The sequence below is a fragment of the Eucalyptus grandis genome, chromosome 5 (genome assembly GCF_016545825.1).
Source record: "Eucalyptus grandis isolate ANBG69807.140 chromosome 5, ASM1654582v1, whole genome shotgun sequence".
Lineage (NCBI taxonomy): Eukaryota > Viridiplantae > Streptophyta > Magnoliopsida > Myrtales > Myrtaceae > Eucalyptus > Eucalyptus grandis.
The window spans coordinates 6131676-6153782 of record NC_052616.1 but is presented as its reverse complement, the minus strand read 5'-3'; the positions used below and the strand labels follow the sequence as shown (position 1 = coordinate 6153782).

Genomic DNA, 22107 nt, shown 5'->3' with positions numbered 1-22107 from the left:
GGCATACCTGCTTTTCACATACATAGAGAAAGGCAAAACTATTTTGAAAAGTTCATGTCACATCGACCATTCAAACTACGCATGCCTCTAAAGCTTAGAACTTTTAGATCGGACTCATTCTAATGGATCATTGCGATAAATATGAGAGGTTAAACCATTATATGAAAACGTAATAGCTTCGGGAAGTGGGCATGATTTCATTCCTCACTTTTAAGGGGTATCCGTCGATCTAGTCACACAGATGATGGCATTATTCCAGCAAAGAATTCATCATATAGTTTCTGAGCTTCAAAGTAATGGCTTTCGGATGAAAAATGGGAGTTGTTAAACCCTAGATAATTCATGCGTGTGATCGAGGGATATTAGCAATATAGGTTGAGATTAAGACAAACATTCTCGCATTCACATGCAAAAGTCAACAGCTTTCGATTGAAAGGAGCATACTCATTATGTTTAAGATATCGAAAGGCCGATCTTACGACAATATCTTTGGTAGGATACTAGGATTTACAGATGTAAATAGTATGTGCGTGTGTTTTCGGTTGACGTTTTATCTCCGTTTTCAACCGCACCATTTGCTAATCGAAGCTCAATGTATTCACATCGATGCACGAGCCGCGTGGTTTTACTATATACCTAAATGATTGTACGACCTAATTACCCGAAATTTTTGCTTTGATATTGATCTCTTGTTATGCTGTTCATCGAGCGGTGCCATGTTGACCCCACAGTTCGCTCCCGTGAACCTCTTTTGGCTTCATTCTCGAGCCTTGTAAGGCTTTTCTTATTCTTTCATTATTTTATCTAGCGACTATCGAAACCCTACCATCGAATTCCAGTAAATGTGCCAAACTTGTCCGGTGTCTCACTGTACCACGCGGGATTCTGGGATTTTGCGCGTTCTTGGAACATCAGAAAATGGGCATGTGAGGGGCCAGAAGCACGTACTCCTCTTTCGATATTGTGTAAGGTACGTGAAAGTGTCCTTATGTATTGGTTGAGCCTTGTCGTTGCCTAGGTTCTGATCTTGTGTGCGCTCATAGTTCTCGTTTTCTCACTCTCCTCGTCGGATTGTGACTGAGTATAGTATTAATGTCTTAAACCAACTTCGTACGAAAGAGCAATGGTCAGTATCTTCACGATGCTATGGAAAAGTAAGTTATCAGATGAGACAACAGATTCTTATTGGTATTAAAGATGATATTTTGTTTCAGATGCAAACTTATGCAACATCAATTTGTGAACCGATTCTGTTATCGCCAGACGATATTAAGTTTGTTCGTTTGGAGCTATTTTAGAATTGGATCACGCTGTGGTGGAACTGAAGATGTTGCGGCACCCTTCTCTGTGTTATCCTTGCCTAATCAATTTATCTATTGAATGTAGCTTCGGTCATGCTAAATTAAGATCTCACATTGACAGGTTGATATGAATGTGCGAACCCCTTTATTTTAGCTCATTAAGTCACGCCGTACTTTTTTCGATAATTAAAGTGAAGAGAAGAGAAGGATACATGTATAAGGGCATATCAGCGGGAGCCCACACAAGCCCAACATCAAATAGGCCAAGATTTAGAGGTGGCTTCGAGAGATTATCATAAGGACAAACCTCTCTTGGATAAACTTTTGAGTCCAGTACTTAGGGTACTAATTATGCATAGAACTACTCCGGCCTTCTCAAGCCCACTAGCGAGTCTAGGCAATGTATTTCGTTTATAAGATGCGCTCTTTCCATTATCGTTTGAGAAACAAACCGATGCAATGAAGTATTGTATATACTCGATACTGTGTGTGTACACACACACACACACACGTACACACAAACACACTTGTGCAAGCGAGTGCAAGCAGCAACTGAGGATATCACGCATTGTATACATTGCTTCACCAACCCATAGAGAATTGCATAAAAAGTCTCATTTTCTTTGTTAGAGTGTAGCGTGAAATATCAAACTAGCATAACGGTTCATTTTTTGAGGACCTAAAATCGAGTCATCGCCTGTTACGTTTGTACGCATGCATGCACGCACGCGTCCAGAGACACCGACGCGGAGTAAACATTATTATGGACATGCGTCCCCATATTCTGATGCCCTGCTGCGATTCTCGCGAAACCTGCATGAGATATATAGCATTGTACAGGTGCATCGAGCCAGGCATGAGGTGACAGATACGGAAAGAGAAAATGAAATGACGATAAAAGTACTTGGGTCCTGAGTAAGTGCGAACAAGAATGTTTAGCACACCACTAGAAGTTATTACTACACTAGGGAAACATCAAAATAAATAAGTGAACCGAGCACACGTACCCTCAATCTTCAAAAGCAAATGGAGGAACTAGAAGATTTTACCCAAACCCTAAAGAGATGAATTAGGACTAGCGAGCCAGCCGGCATTTATGACCCTAAACTTCGACAAAGCACTACAACAAACACCCCCTTTCTAAGCCCTAAATTCTGCACCGCTACTTGATTAGTATCTGGAGTACATGCACTGAATTTACCTAAAGAGGAGGGCATACAAAACCAGGAGGAGGGGTTATGCCACAAGTGGCTAGGACTTGGAGAGCCAGAGGAATGAATATGTTGAGGTTGAGTAACTTCAGTCTGATGGCGGTGCAGAGGCAGATCGCCGCCTCAAGCTCCAGCAGCCCTTGGAGAACGGGGCAACACACGTTCTCCACCGGGTTCCCGATCCCGATGTGGACCAACCCGCCCAGCACGTCCAAGCAAAGCCCTAACTTGAGAGCGTTTATAGGGCACGTCTTGGGGGTGGTTGGAGGGCTCGGGACGCCGCCGCCGCCGCCACCTCCGCCTCCGCCTCTGCCGCCACTACCTGGAGGACCACCGCCATAAGGAGGGTAGGGTGAAGAAGGCGGTGTTGGTGGATTTAAGATTGGAGGAATGATGCCACCGGGAGGATTTGTGATTGGAGGAAGGATGCCGCCGGGAGGGTTAGTAATGGGAGGAATGAGGCCGGGAGGGTTAGTGATAGGAGGTGGATTGACTATTGGTGGAAGAACAATGGGCGGATGTGGAGTCGGCACTCTCGGAGTATAACCACCGCCACCACCTCTACTGCCGCCGCCTCCGCCCCCGCTCCCTCCACCGCCCCCTCTACTGCCGCCGCCTCCACCTCTGCTCCCGCCACCACCACCTCTGCCGCCATGGTGAGGTGGGCCAGGATGGGGGTGAGGGCTGGGCCGGCGGGGGACCGTCGGGGTTGTCGGACCATGGTACGGCGGCGCGCAGTAGCCACAAGCATATATGGGCGGTAGGGGCAACAGCATGAGGATCATGAAGACGAAGAACGTGGCCATGGTCTTTGAACCCATGTTTTTTTTCCCCTGAGGTTCCTAGTGAATCCTTCTTGAGGGTGTCGGCGAGTTTTGATCCTGGCCAGGATTTATATACACAAGGTGACGATCACGAACTATACGAGCATCCCGTGACAGGTTCTTCTCTCATGACGCGTGGAACACAGATTGAAAGAGCTAATCTCTAGATGTACAGCTCAAGAAAAGGAAAGATGAAAATCAATGATAAGAGAGAGAGCTGAGCTAGCGTTGGGTGCCGCACCGAGGTTAGCGATTTTGGACTGTTTTTACAGTGAATCGCGAACTCCAAAGCTCGATCCGTGACTGTTTCGCTGTGATCCACGAACGTGTTCCCGCGTCAGGGCGAGTCTCACTTCCCCCACCACCAGTAATTTTTCAGGCCACCTTTCCTTTTGTTCGTTTCTGTTTACACTTTTTACTCATTCTTCTCATTCCCTTGCTAATTCGGGGTCTCTCTCTCTCTCTCTCCCTCTACGTGTACGTGAGAGTTGAGTTTGCATGGTATTGAGCGGTATCCCAGAAATCAACAGCGAGTGCGTGAGGATTTCACCACCCCTCTTCTGTCCTCCCCTCCTGCAATTTCTGATGGTACCATCGTGCCGAGGTCCGGAGTCGGTTCGCGTTGCGCTTCACGATGCAAGCCCGTGAAGCGCAAAAAGGAGTCGAATAAAAAGTTGGCCGTCCTTCATCTTATTCCGGACATTGGCACGGTACAGCACATGGTGTTTCGCTTTTACATTCCAGGCTGTGAGATTGTTAGCACGGTCGTGCTCTGCTACGCAGCGTGATGTCCTTTCCTGCTATAATCGCACCACTCGTGCACCGACGTTTAGACCGTGAAACTGGAGAATAATTAGTTGCATTTCGTAGTTATTAATACCATTAGTGCCAAAGATATTGTTTCGGACAATTGCTTAAATTAGATTTTTATATGAGCAAAAGCTACAATAGGAAATGATAATGCGAATCATATAACTTAGAACTATGATGAAACATTATAAGCAGTATGGTTGTGTTCTGAATGAAGCTGCGGAAAGTCGTGCTGATGGTCTTCTACTATCCTTTTTTACACGAGACATTTTCAACGCTTAAAAAGAATCATGTCAACATCTACCCAATGAATAGCAGCATATTAAATTTAATTCATTTCATTGTCTTCCATGCGAGAAATGTTATCAACCCAACATTTTGTATTCCTTAATTGCGATGGACGGGTACCGGACCCAAAAGCTTCTTCCTTCACACTGTCGGAAGGCCAACAGTTAATGGACCAAGGCATCTCTAGCGATCTCGGAACAGGGCTCAGATTCAGAAAGAAAACTTACGCGAAGAACCAGAGCTGACCAGTCGACCAATTTTATTCAACCATAACCATTTTCACGTCAAAATTTTCAAGTCCAATCCCACTAATCATTCCGACGGGAGTTTTGTCGGGAGCTTGATTTGATCGACATTAACTGATACTACTTTACTGAGCTCCACCAATACAGGCTTGTTGGTGGACCCACCGGGGGCCATTTCTCTTCCTCATAAAATCTACTCCCTCCCTCAATTTTGGTGATACTCTTTTTTCACATATTGAAAAACTATTAAAATATTTCCAACAGGACAAAATCACACATACTTTTAGGAAAAGAAATTCACGTGCAGATTGCTTAGCAAAATGGGTACTTCAATCCTGTGATGTAAATGGTACTCTAGAATTAGATGGGTAACCGAGAGCTTTGCTTCCTTTTTTGATAGGTAATCAGACCGGATCAAATTTCATTAAGAGAGTATCTGCGTAACACTCCAGCTTTACCCCTTTTCTTACCAAAAAATAAGCGAGAACACTTAAAGCAGAGCAGGCAAATATGGAAATGGACCTGGGTCATGTAAGTCCCTGAGCAACAAGCACGCATGGCCATGCTCATACCACCAGTCTAGCATGCTTCATTGTATCGAGAGAGACTCTCATTTCACAGTCTCAAATTTAGCACCATTAGGAAAATTAGCCTTTGCCTAGAGTGTCCAATACTCTCTAATGGACTATCATATATCTCATTCCATTGTCTTTCTGGATCCTGTCCTAATAAAAGGTTCAGAGTTTGCTGAATAAAATCATAACACAAAATCACTTCTTTGATATAGCTTGAACTTCCATCCACATGGGGGGAGTACAAAGACATGTATTCCAAAACAAACCCAAAGGCATACATGCCTATAGTGCAAAAATATATATGTAAGGAACATCCTCCTCCATAGCAACAATCCGGACCTACAGAGCTTCTAACCCTAACTATGACGTAATCAGCAATGCCATTCACAACTTCGCCTCCTTTTCTAACACAATATGTAACACAGAGATGGCTTACAAAGCTAGAAACCTGCAAATGTTCTCAATTGCGAGTCCATTTTCATAGAACCACCAACAAGAGCCATGACTCTGCCAAAGACACCTATAATGCAATCAAGTGTCTGATCTCAGTGTTACCCCTACAGCCACCTTAGTTCCTTTTCTTTTGTGTTACCATAGATCTTGGGTTAACTTTCTTTACAAACACTGAAGAAGGTGCATCTAATATTTCTCTTCACAAAAATCTGAGTGCCCAACTCTTGGACCTAAATAAAGCACATTCAAATCCCATCTGGACATCCTTCTCAGTTATGCATTTGAATCTGTATCCCAAAAACATCACCCGACAGAAAAGAATGGTATGAAAAGGCTGAGCATCATACTAATTTCTCTCACTCAATGGATGGCAACAGGCTGATACAGTACAGCATAATACGAGACAATGGAAAGCTATGGGTTTGGATGCTAAAAGACTGCCTGCGCCCAAAAGCAATGATTCACTCATTCCCTTGTCCATAGGGACCTTGTGACATACAACCGAAACAACTCATAACTTAAAATCGATTTTGATGGAATGAAAAAGACATATAAGTTGTAATAAATTCCAGCATATCTCTCTACTGATGCAGCAGCTGAACACCATATTGCTTTCATGGAAAAGAGAACAAGAACAGTTGATCGATTATTATTGCAAATTACCAACCGCAGAAGAGGCAGAGTATAGCACACATGAAAAAGTAGAAGTTTTGAGATCAACAAACTGCAGCCTCTCTATGGTTCACCACCAAGCTCCACCCGTAAGTTGTCATATGGATATACTTTTGGCGCCTGAAATAGACGAAAAAAGTTGGTAGGTGTATGAAGATGACAATCATAAACTCATCAGCAGAACGGAAGAAAGACAAGTCTCTGATCTTTATAAAAAATCAAAAGTTACCAACAATCTACAAGCAGAGGATTTATTTAGGGACCTGATGTAACTCCACATTGTCATCAATAACAAACAGGAAATCCAAATGAACATTATTTAGGTTCGATCTCTTACTTAAGCCAAACAGAGCCAAAAATATAGGCAAGATAAATCATCTCAATGGGGTCACCGTAAACAAATCAAACTCACAGGCTATTAAACCGCGTTGGCATCCTATTCCATTCTCTCTAACTCCAACAAATCTTAATCATAACAAAGATCCCAAGTTCAACTATTTTTCCATTTGAACAGGACAAGACAGCTATAAACAAACCATCAAAGGTACTTCCACGACCACCAGCGTATTTACACAAACATAAGCCCCAAAGCGTCAAACGTTACATAAGAAGCGACCAAGTGAAACTTTCCCATCGAGTCCCTAAAGACGCACCGACATTTGAATCGCCATAATCCAAAGAGAATTAGAGGATCACAGCAACACCAATGGTCAGTAATCAATAAGAAAAGCCAGAAATTCAGCCTATCAGAGTGAGCACAGAGAACAAATTTTCCACCAATCAAGATGGACACGCACACTATCTCCAAACCAAACTCAAAGCCCAAGTCATTGGACTTACGAATGGGATCTTCGACGCCTTATCATTCCACACAGCCAAAAGCCCCAAAGACGCGAAGAACCCCAGCCCTCCACAAAGCCAAGCCAATGCTTCGTACTGCAAATTCACAAATTCACCGTTGAAGCTATACGCCGCGCAGCACTTCGTCACCGAATCAATCGAAAGAACCGGAAAAAATAAATAAATAAGAATCCAACCTTTCCGACGGTATCCGCGATGCGATCGATGCAGGGCTCGGGGAACGCGGTCCCGTTGTCCCAAACGAGCTCGTCGTTCACGTGCAACTACAAACAATCGGAGAAGATTTCAGAAACGAGGACGAAGATGGCGGATTAGGGTTTTCCACGACGGGGAGAGATTCGCTTACGGGCTTGTCGGGGACGATGTGCTTGCCGACGGGGAGGCCCATGCCGGCGCGGAGGCGGAGGGAGGAAGCGGCGGAGCGGGCGACGACGCCGTTGCCGCCCATGATCCGCGACGCCACGTGGCTCAATCTCCCGGCCATTTTTCTCGCGCTTTCTCTCACTTTCTCGCACTTTCTCGGGTGCCTAGCAGGTTTTGCTCTGCGTCTGCACTCGTCTGCACAGACTGTTTTTCTGAACTCGACTGATCTTGTGGCTGTATTGGGCCCGTTGGGCCAGGCCCAATAGAGGAAATAACAAAATTACTAATTTGTCCTCCCTTTGTGGACACAAGGAAGGATAAGAAAATCACAGTGGGAATTAGGCAAAGATGAGTTTTTATCCACTAGATCCTCAGCCTCAGTATCTTTTCTTTGATTGGAAGGATGTAATATTTTCATGTTAAATCTGCATATTTATCTAGTTTGGGAAATCATACAGTTCTAAAGGATGCAATCTTAATTTCATTCGTGATTCAAATTATGAACTGATTTTCAATAGTCGAGTCGCATAGTGACAGTGCGTAAATCACTAGCCAAAAGAAAATATTGTTTAATGAGGCTCTAATTTGACTATTTAGCAGAAGATCAAAGGTCTTTCACATTCTTTTCATTGGTAGTAATGCTGGGGAGTGGCTTAATTGCTACATAGGAAAATCATTAGGGTTTCTTCTGCAATAATCCAAAATATAGGGACTGAATCTCAGAAAGAAACACAATCCGGGGTTTACAAACTTCCCAATGTAGAGAAACAAGGTGCCAAAAACCAAAACCAGTCTTAATAGTGTTGGGTTAGCAAAATACTAAAGTGAAGGACTTCTCTTATTCTCTTCCTCAAATGCCCAAATCCAACTGGCTCAGCAGCTCCAGGATGGTCCTCGCCGACTTCCTCAGCCGTGCCGCCTCCTCCTCGGTCATGTGCACGTTGGTCACGCCTAGGACGCCGCCCCGGCCAAGCTGGGCCGGCAGGCTCAGGAACACGTCACCGCCCTCAATGCCGAAGAACCCCCTGGCCAGCACCGAGACCGGATGGATCCTCCTCTGGTCCCGGAGCAGGGTCCGGGCCAGGTTCGCGACCGAGTACCCGATCGCCCAGGAGGTGTAGCCCTTGAGGCTGATGACCTCGTAGGCGCAGTCCACGACCTCCTTGTGGATCTTCTCCAGGGTCTCCTTCTCGTACGGGATCTGCTGCTTCTCCAGGAAGCTCAGGACCGGGACCCCGCCGACGCTGATGCTCGACCACAGGGCGACCGAGCTGTCGCCGTGCTCGCCCACGATGTAGGCCTAAGAACGACGATTGAATTCGCAAGTGAAAACGAAGAACAATTGTACAACAATTCTCGAATTGCCAAAGCGAACCATTTCTAGGAAGATTATGTCATATCATATTGTGCGATTGCGACCATTAAACAGGAAAAATATATTCGACCAAAAAAAAAAAGGAAAATTATATTATTATGAGATTCGTATCTAAAGAAGATAACAATAATAATTGCGTTGATGCCAACTTGCCTGGGAAAAGTGTACAAGAGGGGAAACCGTCTCTTTTCAAGACTTGATCCTGTCGACCTCATTTGAAAATGTAACTTAGTTTCGAATTTAAAACGCAGTTTAATAAATTCTTTAGATCCAATGGAATAAATAACTCGAGTCATTTTAATATTACAAAAAATGTGGATATTCATCTCAAACTTGCTATAAAGTATTCAAGCATAAAGACATTAAAGTTGCGGTTCAGTTTAAACACATAGATCACATATTTTTATTTATTCATGCTTTTTTGCCTTTCGTGATTAGGCTCATTTCCCACGTAACTTTCATTAACATTATCGCAATTTTTTCCACCACATATTAATCTCAAGCTTTTCACAAGTATGACAATTACTCTACAAATTTCTCTCTCTTTTTTTCCCCTTTTCATCACAGCTCGTATTAATAGATGAACAATTCAAAAAGTATGGAAATAATAATTAATTATTATTATTATTATTATTATTATAATTATAATTATAATATATCAGCGTAAAATGCGGGCTAAAGTAGCTAAATATTAAATAAAATAATGAGCCGGTAAACTAAAGCAGATAAAGCAAAAAGACGAAGTGCAGAATAAAGGAAATGGGCGGTGCCCGTACGGAACCTGCACGTCCTGCGCGTTGACGTCGAGGTGATCGGCAATCAGGAACCGGAACCGGGAGGAGTCCAGATTCGTGCCCGACCCGACGACCCGGTTCGACGGGAACCCGGACAGCTTCCACGCCACGTACGTCAGCACGTCCACCGGGTTCGACACGATCAGCAGGATCGACTCCGGCGCGTGCCGCGCGAGCGCCGGCACGATGGCCCGGAACAGCGCGACGTTCCGCTGGAGCAGGTTCAGGCGGGACTCCCCGGGGATCTGCCGCGCGCCGGCGGTGACGATGCAGAGGTCGGACCCGGCGGCGACGGCGTAGTCGACGGAGGCCGAGATCCGGGTGCGGGGGAGGAAGGCGGCGGCGTGCTGGAGGTCGAGCATCTCGCCGCGGAGCTTGTCGGGCTTGGCGTCGATGAGGGCGAGCTCGTCGGCGACGTCCTGGGTGAGGATGGTCTGGGCGATGGCCATGCCGACGTTGCCGACCCCGACGACGGCGATCTTGGTGTGGCGCTTGGTGGACGACGGCGGCGCCGTCTCCTGGATCGGCGTGAAGAAGGCCCGGCTCAGGTCCAGGCCGCCGGGGCCGAGGGAGGAAGACGACGGCGCCTTGTGCATTCTGCTCTCTCGCGAAACGAGGAACCGGGACGGCTGCGTGCGGCTGGGTGAGGATCTCGTGGCCGGAGGGTTGGTAGGGCAGTTCGATTTTTCAGAGTCCGGCTAAGGGAATGGTCGACCGGTCAAAAAGCCTCCTTTTTGGGAAGAGAGACGTAAAAGTGAGGAGACTAATTTACCCTTGGAATGAAATGAAATGAGTGGAACTTGTTGGAATTCAACTCCTTACATCTCGAGATTTTCTCTTATTCCAGCCTGGCCTAATTGCGACCTTAAGTAGCTTTGTCTGAGGCAACGTCCGGACCTTTGGGATTTCTTGGACGTTTAATACTTAGAGGGTAGAGCCGCGGACAAGCTTAATAAAGATACTGTTCCAATATAAGGATACTAGGAGACAGGGCAAACCTTTAACCAACATCAAGGATCTGAGATAGGCCCAGAGATGGTAAATTTGGGTGAGTTGAGCAATTTTAAATACTATGGAGAGCTAAATTTGCACTAATTCAAGGGGTTATGAAAGCTTTCCTCTCCTCTTTCTTTCTGTTCTTAGTTATGAGTGGATGACTCAATTGGCACGAATGTCACACATAGATAATCAATTCAATCACAAATCTAAATGAGTTATCTCCATATTATATTCGAGCCGTGTTGACCTGTAATGTCAAAAATTGTCACTTCTAATTTCGAAATGTGAATAGATAAATATGAGAGAATTTTCCATATTTCGGACATACTCTCTATTTTTCTTTTCCAATCACTTATCCCAGCTTTTGATATTTTATTCATATCTCCCTTTCAGACATCTTGATCAAATTTATTACATTTATAAGTTCATCGTCGAACATGTTGGGTGTTATCAAATATATCGTTTTTCATTTTTTTTTTTCAAATACTTTGTCGGCAAACCATGTTAGTAAAATTTTCTTCTTTTTTTTTTTTATAATAGGATCGTGTAATTGGTGGCGTGATGGTGGTGTGATGCATACAATTTCTTTTAGGCTCGAAGTAAAAGCTGATTTCGGCGATGGAACTAGGAATCCATCGCTGGGTTCTCAGGATAGATCATGGAATAAGCAGAAAACCGAGTCGTCGCAGAACCGAATTCACAGTATCAGTATCGGTATCAACGTTGCTGTTTCTACTTTCCCAGAAAAGAAGGACAATTTGGCTGGAGGACATAAGAAGGAAATCCATTCATACATTACAGCAGTGCATGGAGACCTTCCGTCACAGCCTCGAGGACTCTCGGAAGGTTCTCGTTCTTGATGGACGGTTTCATAGGATCTCACAAGAACGTGACCGGACCCAAGTACATAGAGATGTCTCATAACAGGAAAATAACCATAAGAATAGTCGAAGTCCATGTTTTATTTATTATGCAGAGCGTGCTAGTTTTGCTTGGTGACCAACCAGAAGCTGCTGCTTTGGAGGCTCACCCGCTAGCAAGCTGAAGCCCCTCAAAGTCCAAGGCCCTCCCTGGTAGCTCAGTTATGGACGAAGGACTTCGCAGATGCCCAAGCTAGCCCGCCATTGACATGGAAAGAGCCGCGTGGCTCTAACAAGCTACGCCGTGCCTGCCTCTATTTACAGTTTCCCCCCATCCCACTCAAAAACCAGAGGTGGAACAGGCCACCTCCTCGCACCTGTCCCCTGCAAAATATGAAAAGAGAAAGGAGGATATATCGGTCAGACTCTCAGCAATTGTCCCAATACTTGTTATCATGCGAGCCGATTTACTAAATCCAAAGATATTGTGGAACAGTGAAGCAGTGCTGGGGATACAAGGATACAAGCATATGGCGACTTAAAAAGGTGCTTTACTTGGTGCAGGGCTCTGTATTCTATCCTCATGGATGCCGGTTTTGAGAAACTTGTCTCTGATTGAGAGCAAGTCCCGTGCGACACCATTCATGTCCTTCCTGTCTTTTGGTGATTCTGCTGAGCAAATTAATCCGATCTCAAAAACCGACATCAGACATTCGGCTTGGTCGGTTCCACAGTCTCTCCATATCCCCTCCTTGTCCATGCTTTCGCCTACTTCTCCGCAGAAAATTGACTGATCCAACATCCCCGTTGCTCGCTTTGACGACACTGACTTGACGAACTTCTGAAGGTTAAAATTCTCTTTAAATATGTTGTCTGTTGGTCGTCTTCCAGTGAACATCTCTAACAAGAGAATTCCGAAACTGTACACATCCCCACTTGTTGATGGACGAACACCCATTCCATATTCTGCCAGTCCAGAAAAAGTTCCTGTTAGCTCGATTACTCTACAAGGTCATTGAAAATCTTTTGATTTTGTGGATGTAAATGTAATTGTGATCTTTAGAGCCGTACCTGGAGCAATGTAACCCATGGTTCCCTGAAAAGCAGAGGAGCTAGGATGACTTGAAAAGATGTCTTTGTTAGAATCGAAAATGAGCCTCGACAATCCAAAATCACTGATGTAAGCTGTGAAATCATCGTCGAGAAGAATGTTGCTTGGCTTCAGATCACAGTGGATGATTGGAGCTCGGCACTGGTGGTGAAGATAATCCAAAGCAGAGGCCACATCAATCGTGATGTTCAATCTTTGCAGGAAGCTCAAAGGTTTGAATTGCACGTGTTCGTCATTTGGGTGCAACCAAATGTCCAAGTTGCCGTTTACCATGAACTCGTATACCAAGGCTTTGAACTCATTACGATGGGAGTCGATGCTCGAACAAGCAGTCAAGATCTTAACAAGGTTACGATGCCGAATGCTGCTGAGTGCTTTGCATTCGACCAAGAAGCCCTTGAAAGCTCCTTTCTGCTGGAGATTCAAAACCTTGATGGCCACGATTTTTCCATCGGGACCAAGAGTTCCTCTGTACACATTGCCAAAACTACCTGAACAAGAGTTAAAAATTATTGTGGTCATGCGATGTGGTACTACCGTATGAACTATGAAGTGTGTTCTCTGTACTCATTTGTTGTAGTTAAATATTCATCTATATATAAAGATTACCTGAACCAATCAATTTGCTTGAACAGAATCCGTCGGTAGCTTTGAATAGAGCATCATAGGAAATTCTCTCGTGAAAATGGCCGAAGGAGCGGGTAGGCAGATGTTCCTTCTTCGAGTTTCTCAACCAGAAAAGAGATATTAAGGACAGTAATGCCACTGCACAAGAAGCACAGATGATTATGTCCACCACCCACTTCGAAGGTCTATGCTTTATCGATCTCGGGAACGATTTTGCTGGACATGAAGGCAAACGCAGTTCAGGTATGCCCCCACATAGCTCTCGGTTGCCGTCAACTTCGATGGTACTAGTGTTTCTAAATATCCCACGTACAGGTACTTCGCCTTCGAGATTGTTGAAAGACAGATTCAAGAATTGCAGCGACGACGACAAGTTAACTAAAAACTCTGGGATTTGCCCTGACAGGTTGTTATTGGAAAGGTCGAGAAAACGGATGCCTTCTAACCCCTTGAACTGAGGAATGGGTCCTTGAAAATGGTTCGACTGCATATACAGCTGTTCGAATCCCAAACAGTTGCCCAAAGTTGTAGGAATCTCACCTGAAATTTGATTGTGTGAAACGTCGAGAGAAATGAGTTTCTTTAAGTTTCCAACATTGGGTGGCAGGGGCCCAGACAAAGAGTTGTGAGATACATTCAGATGTATTAAGAGGGAGGACGGTCTGATCATGTGGCTAGGAATGGTCCCGGTAAATTTGTTATGACAGAGGTGCAGATATAGCAGGGACTTGCAGTCGCCGAGGCTCAAACGTATGCTTCCTTCTAAGCTGCTGTTGTACAAGTACAGACGTAACAGACCGGTGATGTTACCTATGGTCGACGGTATGTGTCCAGTCAACTTGTTTTGGCCCAAATTCAGATATTTCAAGTTTGATAGCCTCCCAATAGACATTGGAATGTTGCCTGTTAGCATGTTATCGTCCATAAATAATACCTGTAGACTAAACAGGTTTGCAATTGCTTCAGGAATTCTCCCACGAATTTTGTTTGTCGACATTTGTAGCCACTCCAGTTGGGTTGAGAAGTTACTGACAGAAACAGGCAGCTCGCCTTCGAACTGGTTATGTTGTAAGTCCAGCCTTTTAAGGTTGCTGCAGTTGGCCAAATCAGCAAGGAAACTTAGACTGTTGGTTGCGCCACTTCCAAGAAAATTAGACCCAAGGCCAAGCCAGCTCAAGTTTCGAAGCCCTCCGAAGCTGGCCGGGACATGTCCGGTGAAGTTATTGAAGGGGATATCAATTGCTGCTAAGTTGGTGACGTTGGAGAGTGAATCGGGAATGGGACCTGTGAACTGATTAGCTCCCAGAACCAGCATTTGCAGATTTGGAAGCAGAAGGCCTATGTCTCTCCTGATACTACCAGAGAACATGTTATCGTACAAACCTATGGTATTGAGGGATGACAAGTTGTAGAGAGCAGAGGGGAAGCCACCCATCAGCTGGTTTTCACTGGCCACAAATTTTTTTAGCCTTTTTTGGCTTACAGAAATGGGGACTCCTCCTGTCAGGTTGTTGCTCATTAGATTAAGCTCTTCGAGGTTGGATAGGTTTCCGATGGAAGCAGGGATTGCTCCTGTGAGATTGTTGTTCAAAAGGGAGAGCGTCTGGAGTTTCGACAGTGACCCAAATTCGGAAGGAATGGGATCGTGGAGATGGTTATGGTCGAGCTCAAGAGTCACGAGGCTAAGACACAGGGAGAGATTTCTAGGAATTCCACCTCCTAAGGTGTTGTGGTTCATGATCAGGTTTTTAAGCCTGAACAAGCGCCCGATTTCAGGAGGAATGAAACCATGGAAAGAGTTGTTTGCAAGGTTCAGGTATCGGAGGAACGAAAGGTTTCCAATATAAGGGGACACGGTCCCAGCCAGAGCTCGTCCATCTAGGTTCAAGGCGGTGACTCGTTGGTGTCTGAGACCACAAGTGACTCCAGTCCATCGGCAGAAATGGAGGGAATCATTCCAGGAGGCCAAGGTTCCTGCAGAATCATCTGTTAAGAGGGACCTGAACTCTTGCAGAGCAATTTTATCGGTCTCATTCCCTGGAGGGCTACAAGAAGCGAAGCTCGTGATCATGAGCTCCAGGATCAAGACAGCAGGGAAGGCGACTGAACAGAAATGGCTCGAAAATGAACTCATTTTCGGGTTCGCTAGTGTCAGTGAGGAGATGCTGAGATAGCTATGATGGTGCCTCGCTTGACCTGAAACGTTCCATTTATAGAAAAGGCCACAGAAGCGAGCTTGGAAGTTGAAAGCATCGAAACTTAATTAGCCGACTACACGGTTACGATTGGGACCCTGGATAGGCTCTGTCTTGAATCATTCCGGGGACGTCGCTGAGACCTCTTCTAGCACTTGACTTGACCTGAACGTTGAGAGTACATCTAGCGGCGCTTGACTTGACTTGCTTGACTCTTAAATAGGGCTGCAACTTGGCTCGAATTTGAATATCGCGAGGCCAAGGACGCACAAGTTGATCGGTTCCATTCGTTGAGAACTTTCTCCGAATTCTCCAATCGCGATTAGGGTTTCATCCTCCATTTGTATTGTTGATACCTAAATTTTGGCTATCCAAATCATTTATTTATTGCATAAAAATTAGGGATTAATTTTACCTCTAAAAAAATTAAATTGCGTAGCATATAGTTTTAGGGGCATATTTTTTTTGCATTTGCATTAGATTCGTAACGGTTTGAATTGGTAGTTCTGAGTTTTAATTTGACGAGTTGGACTAAGCTCACAAAGAGAACAAATTAGCCCAAGCCCCTTTTTTTGATGACCGAAGATTATCTTGTGAGAAGTGGAGATTTGATATTTTTGGTGATATGACGGTGGATTTTTCAATATCATTGATGAGATATTATGAGTTCATCTTTATAAAATTTGAAATTTGAAAAAAATCTTATTATAATTTTGAATTTTTGGCAATATGTGATAAAATTGATGGAGAATATTCGGGAGGGGATTCTTGGCCTATAAAAAGGACTCGCTAAGAGACAAATTAAGAGGGGGGCACACAATTGAGATACACGGCCACAAAAAGAGAGAACTCACGGCCTCCCTGTGGGGGTCACACGGTAGAGGGACACGATTTGTAAAAGAGAGCAGGGAGAGAGAGTTCTTTTATTTTTGGGGTCAAAGTCAACAAGGAGGGGGGGTTTGCTTTTCTGAAGGGGTGCAGAGAGAGACGCAATAGAGACGACGAGGTGGCTACCATCGCGACAAAAGTCTTTATGTTCTTCTCGTAGGTTCTAAAATTCTACATGATGAAGACACGAAGATGAGCAGCAAGCGTCCATAAGCAAAAGGAAAAAAAAAAGACAAGAGAGTAGGTGCTTAGAGAGGAGACAAAAAGCACAACAAAAAAAGAGAGAAGTCTTCTCTCTCCTTGGTCTCTGCACACGTCCGACGCTTTACCAACGAGCTGCCCAGACTTGGCCCGACGTCTCCAATATTATTCATCAATTCAACGAAAGACGACAAAAAAAGAAGAGGAGAAATCCAGACGTAGAACAGCTTCAACGTCACGTAAGAACCAGGCTTTCCACTCCAGATTTCCTCCTGCCGTCGTTGCTGGTCGCCCACAACACGTCTAGCTGGTCCAATGAACATCAGCAACTCCGGATCTTCAACACCCCGAGCCATCACCGTGATCCGTGAAGCCACCGATTCGAGCCCTGCTGTGATCTCGTTCCCGTCCACCCATGAGTAGCAAAGACCCAAGCTCCGCCGTGCCACCACCCGTTGAGCGGATTCTATTCGGTTCAAATTTGGTATCATTATTTGCGAAATTAGGTAATTATCTTATCTAAATTTGATTTGGATATTTTATTGCATTTTCAATATTTTACGTGCATATTCGAATTAGGCGTATTCCCAATTTTGATCCGCAACCACACGCCAATTTTTTTTATTCCATCTATAATACTTTAGATGGAATAATTAATCATGCGGGAATAAAATTGATATTTTTATCTTTAAGGCTTAAGATCAATTTATCGATTTTATTAACGAAATAATCAAGTTTGATTAGATATCGTTTCCAAATTCGAACAATGGATAATATCTTTGATTCTTTGATGACCGTGGTGCTTATCTTTTAATTGCTTTATTTACCCCAAAAATACAAAAAAAGATTGCATTTGCATATATCATGTATATTAGAATTGATTTCCTAGATAGAATTGCATGATAAAATAGTTAGATTCTTTTCTAATTATATTAAAATGCATGGTATCTAGGTTAAATAAGATCTTTGAATTAAATTGCATGTCGAGATAAATTTCTAAGTTAAGATAGGATTCACATCTTAACTTAAAATAGATAATATCTCACTTTAGTTAAATTTTTATTTTTTAGCAATTTTTAATAAGAATTTTTATAAAAAAATACAAAAATATCATGCACATGCCATATAGAACTAGGTTCATGAAATGCATGTCATTTAGTGATTGCTGCAAGGTCCATTTAATTAGAAATTGCCTGTCATTAGAATTAGGTCATTTGATTAAATTGCATTGCACATAAATTAGATTTCATTAAACAAAAAAAAATCCTAAAAAAGATTGAGTGATTGTGAATCACTTAGAGTTTTTGATGTGAATTTTGAGCTAACATTACATATGCTTTCATTGCTATGAGGTAAGTTATGTGATTTATTCATTGCTTTCTTGAGTATTAAATTGATGGTTTGCACACCTGCATGATCGCCTCACATGTTAAGGAAATAAATTAAAATTAATTCAAGCTGTCTGCAAAACCTTTTTTTTAAATAAAAAGAAAAATGTACCAAAATGGCGTTAGTGAAAGCTGGTGTAATCAACTCCCCGAACTCACAAATCTCTGGTTTGCAAGAGTAAAGTAAATCTCCCGTTACTTTACTTGGGTTTCTAATTGATTCGCCAAAAATAGATTAGTGACGACTCTAAATTAAAAATCAATTGCATGTTAAGAACTTGAACCTAAATCACGAATTGGTATTGGTTTGGGAGAGCCTGAGCTATGTTTAGGCTTAGTAATCCATTAGCTAAAGCCTAGGTGGTGCATCCAAAATTTGGTCGCGACATTTATTAAATTCACCTTCGTAGTGATGGAAATACCATTGTGTTCTTGATGTTGTGTCTTTAATGTGTGACTAGAGACAACTTTGTGTATCCTACCATTTTTGGTGATCGGTGGAAGTTTTTGGGCCATTTCTCATTTTTCCCATTTTGATTTTTCCACATAAAATATTGGTGATGTTGTTGACTTTTTGTCTCCTTTACAACTTGGCATTATATTTACTTATTGCGAGATTGTATCAGTTGGTCATCGTCGGGGCGGTGCGTTCGATTGCGTGAGGATCTCGTCGCCGGAGGTTGGTAGGGTAGTTCGATTTTTCAGAGTCCGGCTAAGGGAATGGTCGACCCGTCAAAAAGCCTCATTTTTGGGAAGAGGACATAAAAGTGAGGAGACTAATTTACCCTTGGAATGAAATGAAATGGGTGGAAATTGTTCGAATTCAACTCTCATTTTCAAATTTGTATCGTTGCGATTTTAACTCCTCAGCCACGCCATCTGTTTTCTATGAACTGTCACTCCTTACATCTCGAGATTTTCTCTTATTCCAGCCTGGCCTAATTGCGACCTTAAATAGCTTTGTCTGAGGCAACGTCCGGACCTTTGGGATTTCTCGGACGGTTAATACTTAGAGGGTAGAGCCGGGGACAAGCTTAATAAATATACTGTTCCAATATGGGTATATTGGGCGTGCAAGTATTGGTATATTAAAATAAAGAATGCATTCGTAGACCCTGTCTTACTAGAGGACAGGCCAAACCTTTAACCAACACCAAGGATATGAGACAAGCCAAGTGATGGTAAATTTGGGTCACTCGGATCAATTTTGGATACTTTGGAGAGCTAAATTTGCATTAATTCAAGGGGTTATGAAAGCTTTCCTCTCCTCTTTCCTTCTCCTCTTGGTAATGAGTGGTAGACTCAATTGGCACAAATGTCACATATAGATAATCAGTTCAATCGCAAACCCGAATGAGTTATCTCCATATTATGTTCAAGCAATGTTGATCCCTAGCGTAAAAAATTGTCACCTCTAATTTCAAAATGTGAATAGATAAGTATGAGAGAATTTTCCATATTCTGACGTACTCTCTATTTTCTTTTCCGATCACTTATTCTGGCTTTTGATATTCTATTCATATCTCCTTTTCAGACATCCTGATCAAATTGATTGCATTTATAAGTTTATCGTCAAACATGTCGGGTGTTATCAAATACATCATTTTTCATTTTTTTTTAAGTACTTTGCCGGCAAATCATGTTAGTAAAATTTTCTTCTTCTTTTTTTCTTTTTTTTTTAATAGGATCATGTAATTGGGGACGTGATGCATACAATCTATAAAAGAAATTGTCTGACTAAATCGGAAAGGCTCGAAGTAAAAGCTGATTTCGGCGATGGAACTAGGAATCCATCGCTGGGTTCTCAGGATAGATCATGGAATAAGCAGAAAACCGAGTCGTCACAGAACCGAATTCACAGTATCAGTATCAACGTTGCTGTTTCTACTTTCCCAGAAAAGAAGGACAATTTGGCTGGAGGACATAAGAAGGAAATCCATTCATACATTACGGCAGTGCATGGAGACCTTCCGTCACAGCCTCGAGGACTCTCGGAAGGTTCTCGTTCTTAATGGACGGTTTCATAGGATCTCACAAGAACGTGACCGGACCCAAGTACATATAGATGTCTCATAACAGGAAAATAACCATAGGAATAGTCCAAGTCCATGTTTTATTTATTATGCAGAGCGTGCTAGTTTTGCTTACTGACCAACCAGAAGCTGCTGGTTCGGAGGCTCACCCGCTAGCAAGCTGAAGCACCTCAAAGTCCAAGGCCCTCCCTGGTAACTCAGTTATGGACGGACTTCGCAGATGCCCAAACTAGCCCGCCATTGACATGGAAAGAGCAGCGTGGCTCTAACAAGCTACGTCGTGCCCGCCTCTATTTAGAGTTTCCTCCCGTCCCACTCAATAACCGGAGGTGGAACAGGCCACCTCCTCGCACCTGTCCCCTGCAAAATATGAAAAGAGAAAGGAGGATATATCGATCAGGCTCTCAGCAATTGTCCCAATACTTGTTATCATACGTGCCAATTTACTAAATCCAAAGACATTGTGGAACAGCGAAGCAATGGTAGGTATACAAGGATACAAGCATATGGCGACTTAAAAAGGTGCTTTACTTGGTGCAGGGCTCTGTATTCTATCCTCATGGATGCCGGTTTTGAGAAACTTGTCTCTGATTGAGAGCAAGTCCCGTGCGACACCATTCATGTCCTTCCTGTCTTTTGGTGATTCTGCTGAGCAAATTAATCCGATCTCAAAAACCGACATCAGACATTCGGCTTGGTCGGTTCCACAGTCTCTCCATATCCCCTCCTTGTCCATGCTTTCGCCTACTTCTCCGCAGAAAATTGACTGATCCAACATCCCCGTTGCTCGCTTTGACAACACTGACTTGACGAACTTCTGAAGGTTAAAATTCTCTTTAAATATGTTGTCTGTTGGTCGTCTTCCAGTGAACATCTCTAACAAGAGAATTCCGAAACTGTACACATCCCCACTTGTTGATGGACGAACGCCCATTCCATATTCTGCCAGTCCAGAAAAAGTTCCTGTTAGCTCGATTACTCTACAAGGTCATTGAAAATCTTTTGATTTTGTGGATGTAAATGTAATTGTGATCTTTAGAGCCGTACCTGGAGCAATGTAACCCATGGTTCCCTGAAAAGCAGAGGAGCTAGGATGACCCGAAAAGATGTCTTTGTTAGAATTGAAAATGAGCCTCGACAATCCAAAATCACTGATGTGAGCTGTGAAGTCATCGTCGAGAAGAATGTTGCTTGGCTTCAGATCACAGTGGATGATTGGAGTTCGGCACTGGTGGTGAAGATGTTGGAGAAATCTTTCCAGAATATTTTGAAGCTGACAAAACATTTCTATCAGTCTAAGTCTGGATATCGATAGTTAAAGTCTCAAGACTTTATAGTCTCAAGACTTTGTAATCTCAAGACTCAAGACTCAAGACTCAAAATTATTCTCACTGACAGTCTTTCTAATCCAGCGTTGAAGGAAATCCAAAGTCGAGGTTTATGGTTGAGGATTTGATCCTATCCTCTGGAATAGATTCTTTGGTTGGATAATCATTTCGGATTCTTTAATTCTTATCTAAGATCGATTGAAGATCCGATGGTCGACGAAATAATCTTGGATTATTCTATTCTTGGAAACCGAGATCCTGATTGTATGGGCGAACAGATTGATGGGCTATCATCGATTCCTTAAATAGCTCGGATGATCTTCTTGATTGATTCCGTCCAACGGGTAGATTGGAGGAATTCCTTTGGTAAGTGCCAACGGCTATGATGGCATGAAGGAGTATAAAAGGAAGACGTTCTAGTTGTCTTAAGTGTGTGATCGATAGAAAAATTCCAGTAGTCGAAGATCCTTGATTGTTAGTTGAGACGAGCGAAATTGTATACGAGAGTGTTTATTCTTGGTGACGCCTTGAGTGAGTGTGGTAGATCATCTACACCTAGAAATCAAGGAAGATCAACACCGTAACAACTCTTTGATCATAGTGGAATCCAGCCAATCGACTCGTCGGTGCGGAAGAGTGGACGTAGGCTTGGATTAAGCCGAACCACTATAAACCGAGTGTTCAATTCTCTCTTTCCCTTACTCG

The 22107-nt window shown here is 43.3% G+C and overlaps 5 protein-coding genes and 1 long non-coding RNA gene across 6 annotated transcripts; 1 reads left to right on the top strand and 5 right to left on the bottom strand.

Annotated features, from left to right (window-relative positions):
• The first annotated feature begins 812 nt into the window (after positions 1 to 812).
• LOC104443702 lies at positions 813 to 1454 on the top strand. The gene is made up of 2 exons (XR_725215.3): positions 813 to 970; positions 1215 to 1454. It is a non-coding gene; the product is annotated as an uncharacterized LOC104443702 (long non-coding RNA).
• Positions 1455 to 2170: 716 nt separating this feature from the next.
• LOC104443701 (36.4 kDa proline-rich protein) lies at positions 2171 to 3548 on the bottom strand. The gene has a single exon (XM_010057209.2). The coding sequence runs from the start codon at positions 3331 to 3333 to the stop codon at positions 2503 to 2505; it is 831 nt and encodes a 276-aa protein (XP_010055511.1). The 5' UTR covers positions 3334 to 3548; the 3' UTR covers positions 2171 to 2502.
• Positions 3549 to 6128: 2580 nt separating this feature from the next.
• LOC104443700 (NADH dehydrogenase [ubiquinone] 1 beta subcomplex subunit 8, mitochondrial) lies at positions 6129 to 7808 on the bottom strand. Its single transcript, XM_010057208.3, has 4 exons — positions 7587 to 7808; positions 7417 to 7503; positions 7220 to 7315; positions 6129 to 6499 (listed from the first exon to the last, which is right to left on the bottom strand). Exons 1-4 carry the CDS (start codon positions 7722 to 7724, stop codon positions 6443 to 6445), a joined length of 378 nt encoding a protein of 125 aa, XP_010055510.1. The 5' UTR covers positions 7725 to 7808; the 3' UTR covers positions 6129 to 6442.
• A 387-nt stretch (positions 7809 to 8195) lies between these two features.
• Positions 8196 to 10582, bottom strand: LOC104443699 (L-lactate dehydrogenase A). The gene is made up of 2 exons (XM_010057207.3): positions 9760 to 10582; positions 8196 to 8903 (listed from the first exon to the last, which is right to left on the bottom strand). The coding sequence occupies exons 1-2, from the start codon at positions 10366 to 10368 to the stop codon at positions 8454 to 8456; spliced, it is 1059 nt and encodes a 352-aa protein (XP_010055509.2). The 5' UTR covers positions 10369 to 10582; the 3' UTR covers positions 8196 to 8453.
• Positions 10583 to 11806: 1224 nt separating this feature from the next.
• On the bottom strand, positions 11807 to 15503 carry LOC104445974 (putative receptor-like protein kinase At3g47110). The gene is made up of 4 exons (XM_039313240.1): positions 13352 to 15503; positions 12703 to 13233; positions 12187 to 12597; positions 11807 to 12015 (listed from the first exon to the last, which is right to left on the bottom strand). The coding sequence occupies exons 1-4, from the start codon at positions 15501 to 15503 to the stop codon at positions 11972 to 11974; spliced, it is 3138 nt and encodes a 1045-aa protein (XP_039169174.1). The 3' UTR covers positions 11807 to 11971.
• Positions 15504 to 20137: 4634 nt separating this feature from the next.
• LOC120293402 (probable LRR receptor-like serine/threonine-protein kinase At3g47570) lies at positions 20138 to 21285 on the bottom strand. The gene is made up of 3 exons (XM_039312590.1): positions 21122 to 21285; positions 20606 to 21016; positions 20138 to 20434 (listed from the first exon to the last, which is right to left on the bottom strand). The coding sequence occupies exons 1-3, from the start codon at positions 21138 to 21140 to the stop codon at positions 20391 to 20393; spliced, it is 474 nt and encodes a 157-aa protein (XP_039168524.1). The 5' UTR covers positions 21141 to 21285; the 3' UTR covers positions 20138 to 20390.
• Between the last annotated feature and the right edge of the window lie 822 nt (positions 21286 to 22107).

Excerpts from the sequence above, each read along its gene's own strand:
- LOC104443701 (XM_010057209.2), bottom strand. The coding sequence starts at position 3,333 with ATGGGTTCAAAGACCATGGCCACGTTCTTCGTCTTCATGATCCTCATG.
- LOC104443700 (XM_010057208.3), bottom strand. The coding sequence starts at position 7,724 with ATGGCCGGGAGATTGAGCCACGTGGCGTCGCGGATCATGGGCGGCAAC. Across the intron at positions 7,504-7,586 it reads ACATCGTCCCCGACAAGCCC|TTGCACGTGAACGACGAGCT; the intron begins GTAAGCGAATCT and ends GATTGTTTGTAG. Across the intron at positions 6,500-7,219 it reads AGGCGTCGAAGATCCCATTC|GCGCCAAAAGTATATCCATA; the intron begins GTAAGTCCAATG and ends CGTCTATTTCAG.
- LOC104443699 (XM_010057207.3), bottom strand. The coding sequence starts at position 10,368 with ATGCACAAGGCGCCGTCGTCTTCCTCCCTCGGCCCCGGCGGCCTGGAC. Across the intron at positions 8,904-9,759 it reads TCAACGCGCAGGACGTGCAG|GCCTACATCGTGGGCGAGCA; the intron begins GTTCCGTACGGG and ends CGTCGTTCTTAG.
- LOC104445974 (XM_039313240.1), bottom strand. The coding sequence starts at position 15,503 with ATGAGTTCATTTTCGAGCCATTTCTGTTCAGTCGCCTTCCCTGCTGTC. Across the intron at positions 12,598-12,702 it reads CATGGGTTACATTGCTCCAG|AATATGGAATGGGTGTTCGT; the intron begins GTACGGCTCTAA and ends CTGGACTGGCAG. Across the intron at positions 12,016-12,186 it reads AATACAGAGCCCTGCACCAA|GGGACAGGTGCGAGGAGGTG; the intron begins GTAAAGCACCTT and ends CATATTTTGCAG.
- LOC120293402 (XM_039312590.1), bottom strand. Across the intron at positions 20,435-20,605 it reads AATACAGAGCCCTGCACCAA|GGGACAGGTGCGAGGAGGTG; the intron begins GTAAAGCACCTT and ends CATATTTTGCAG.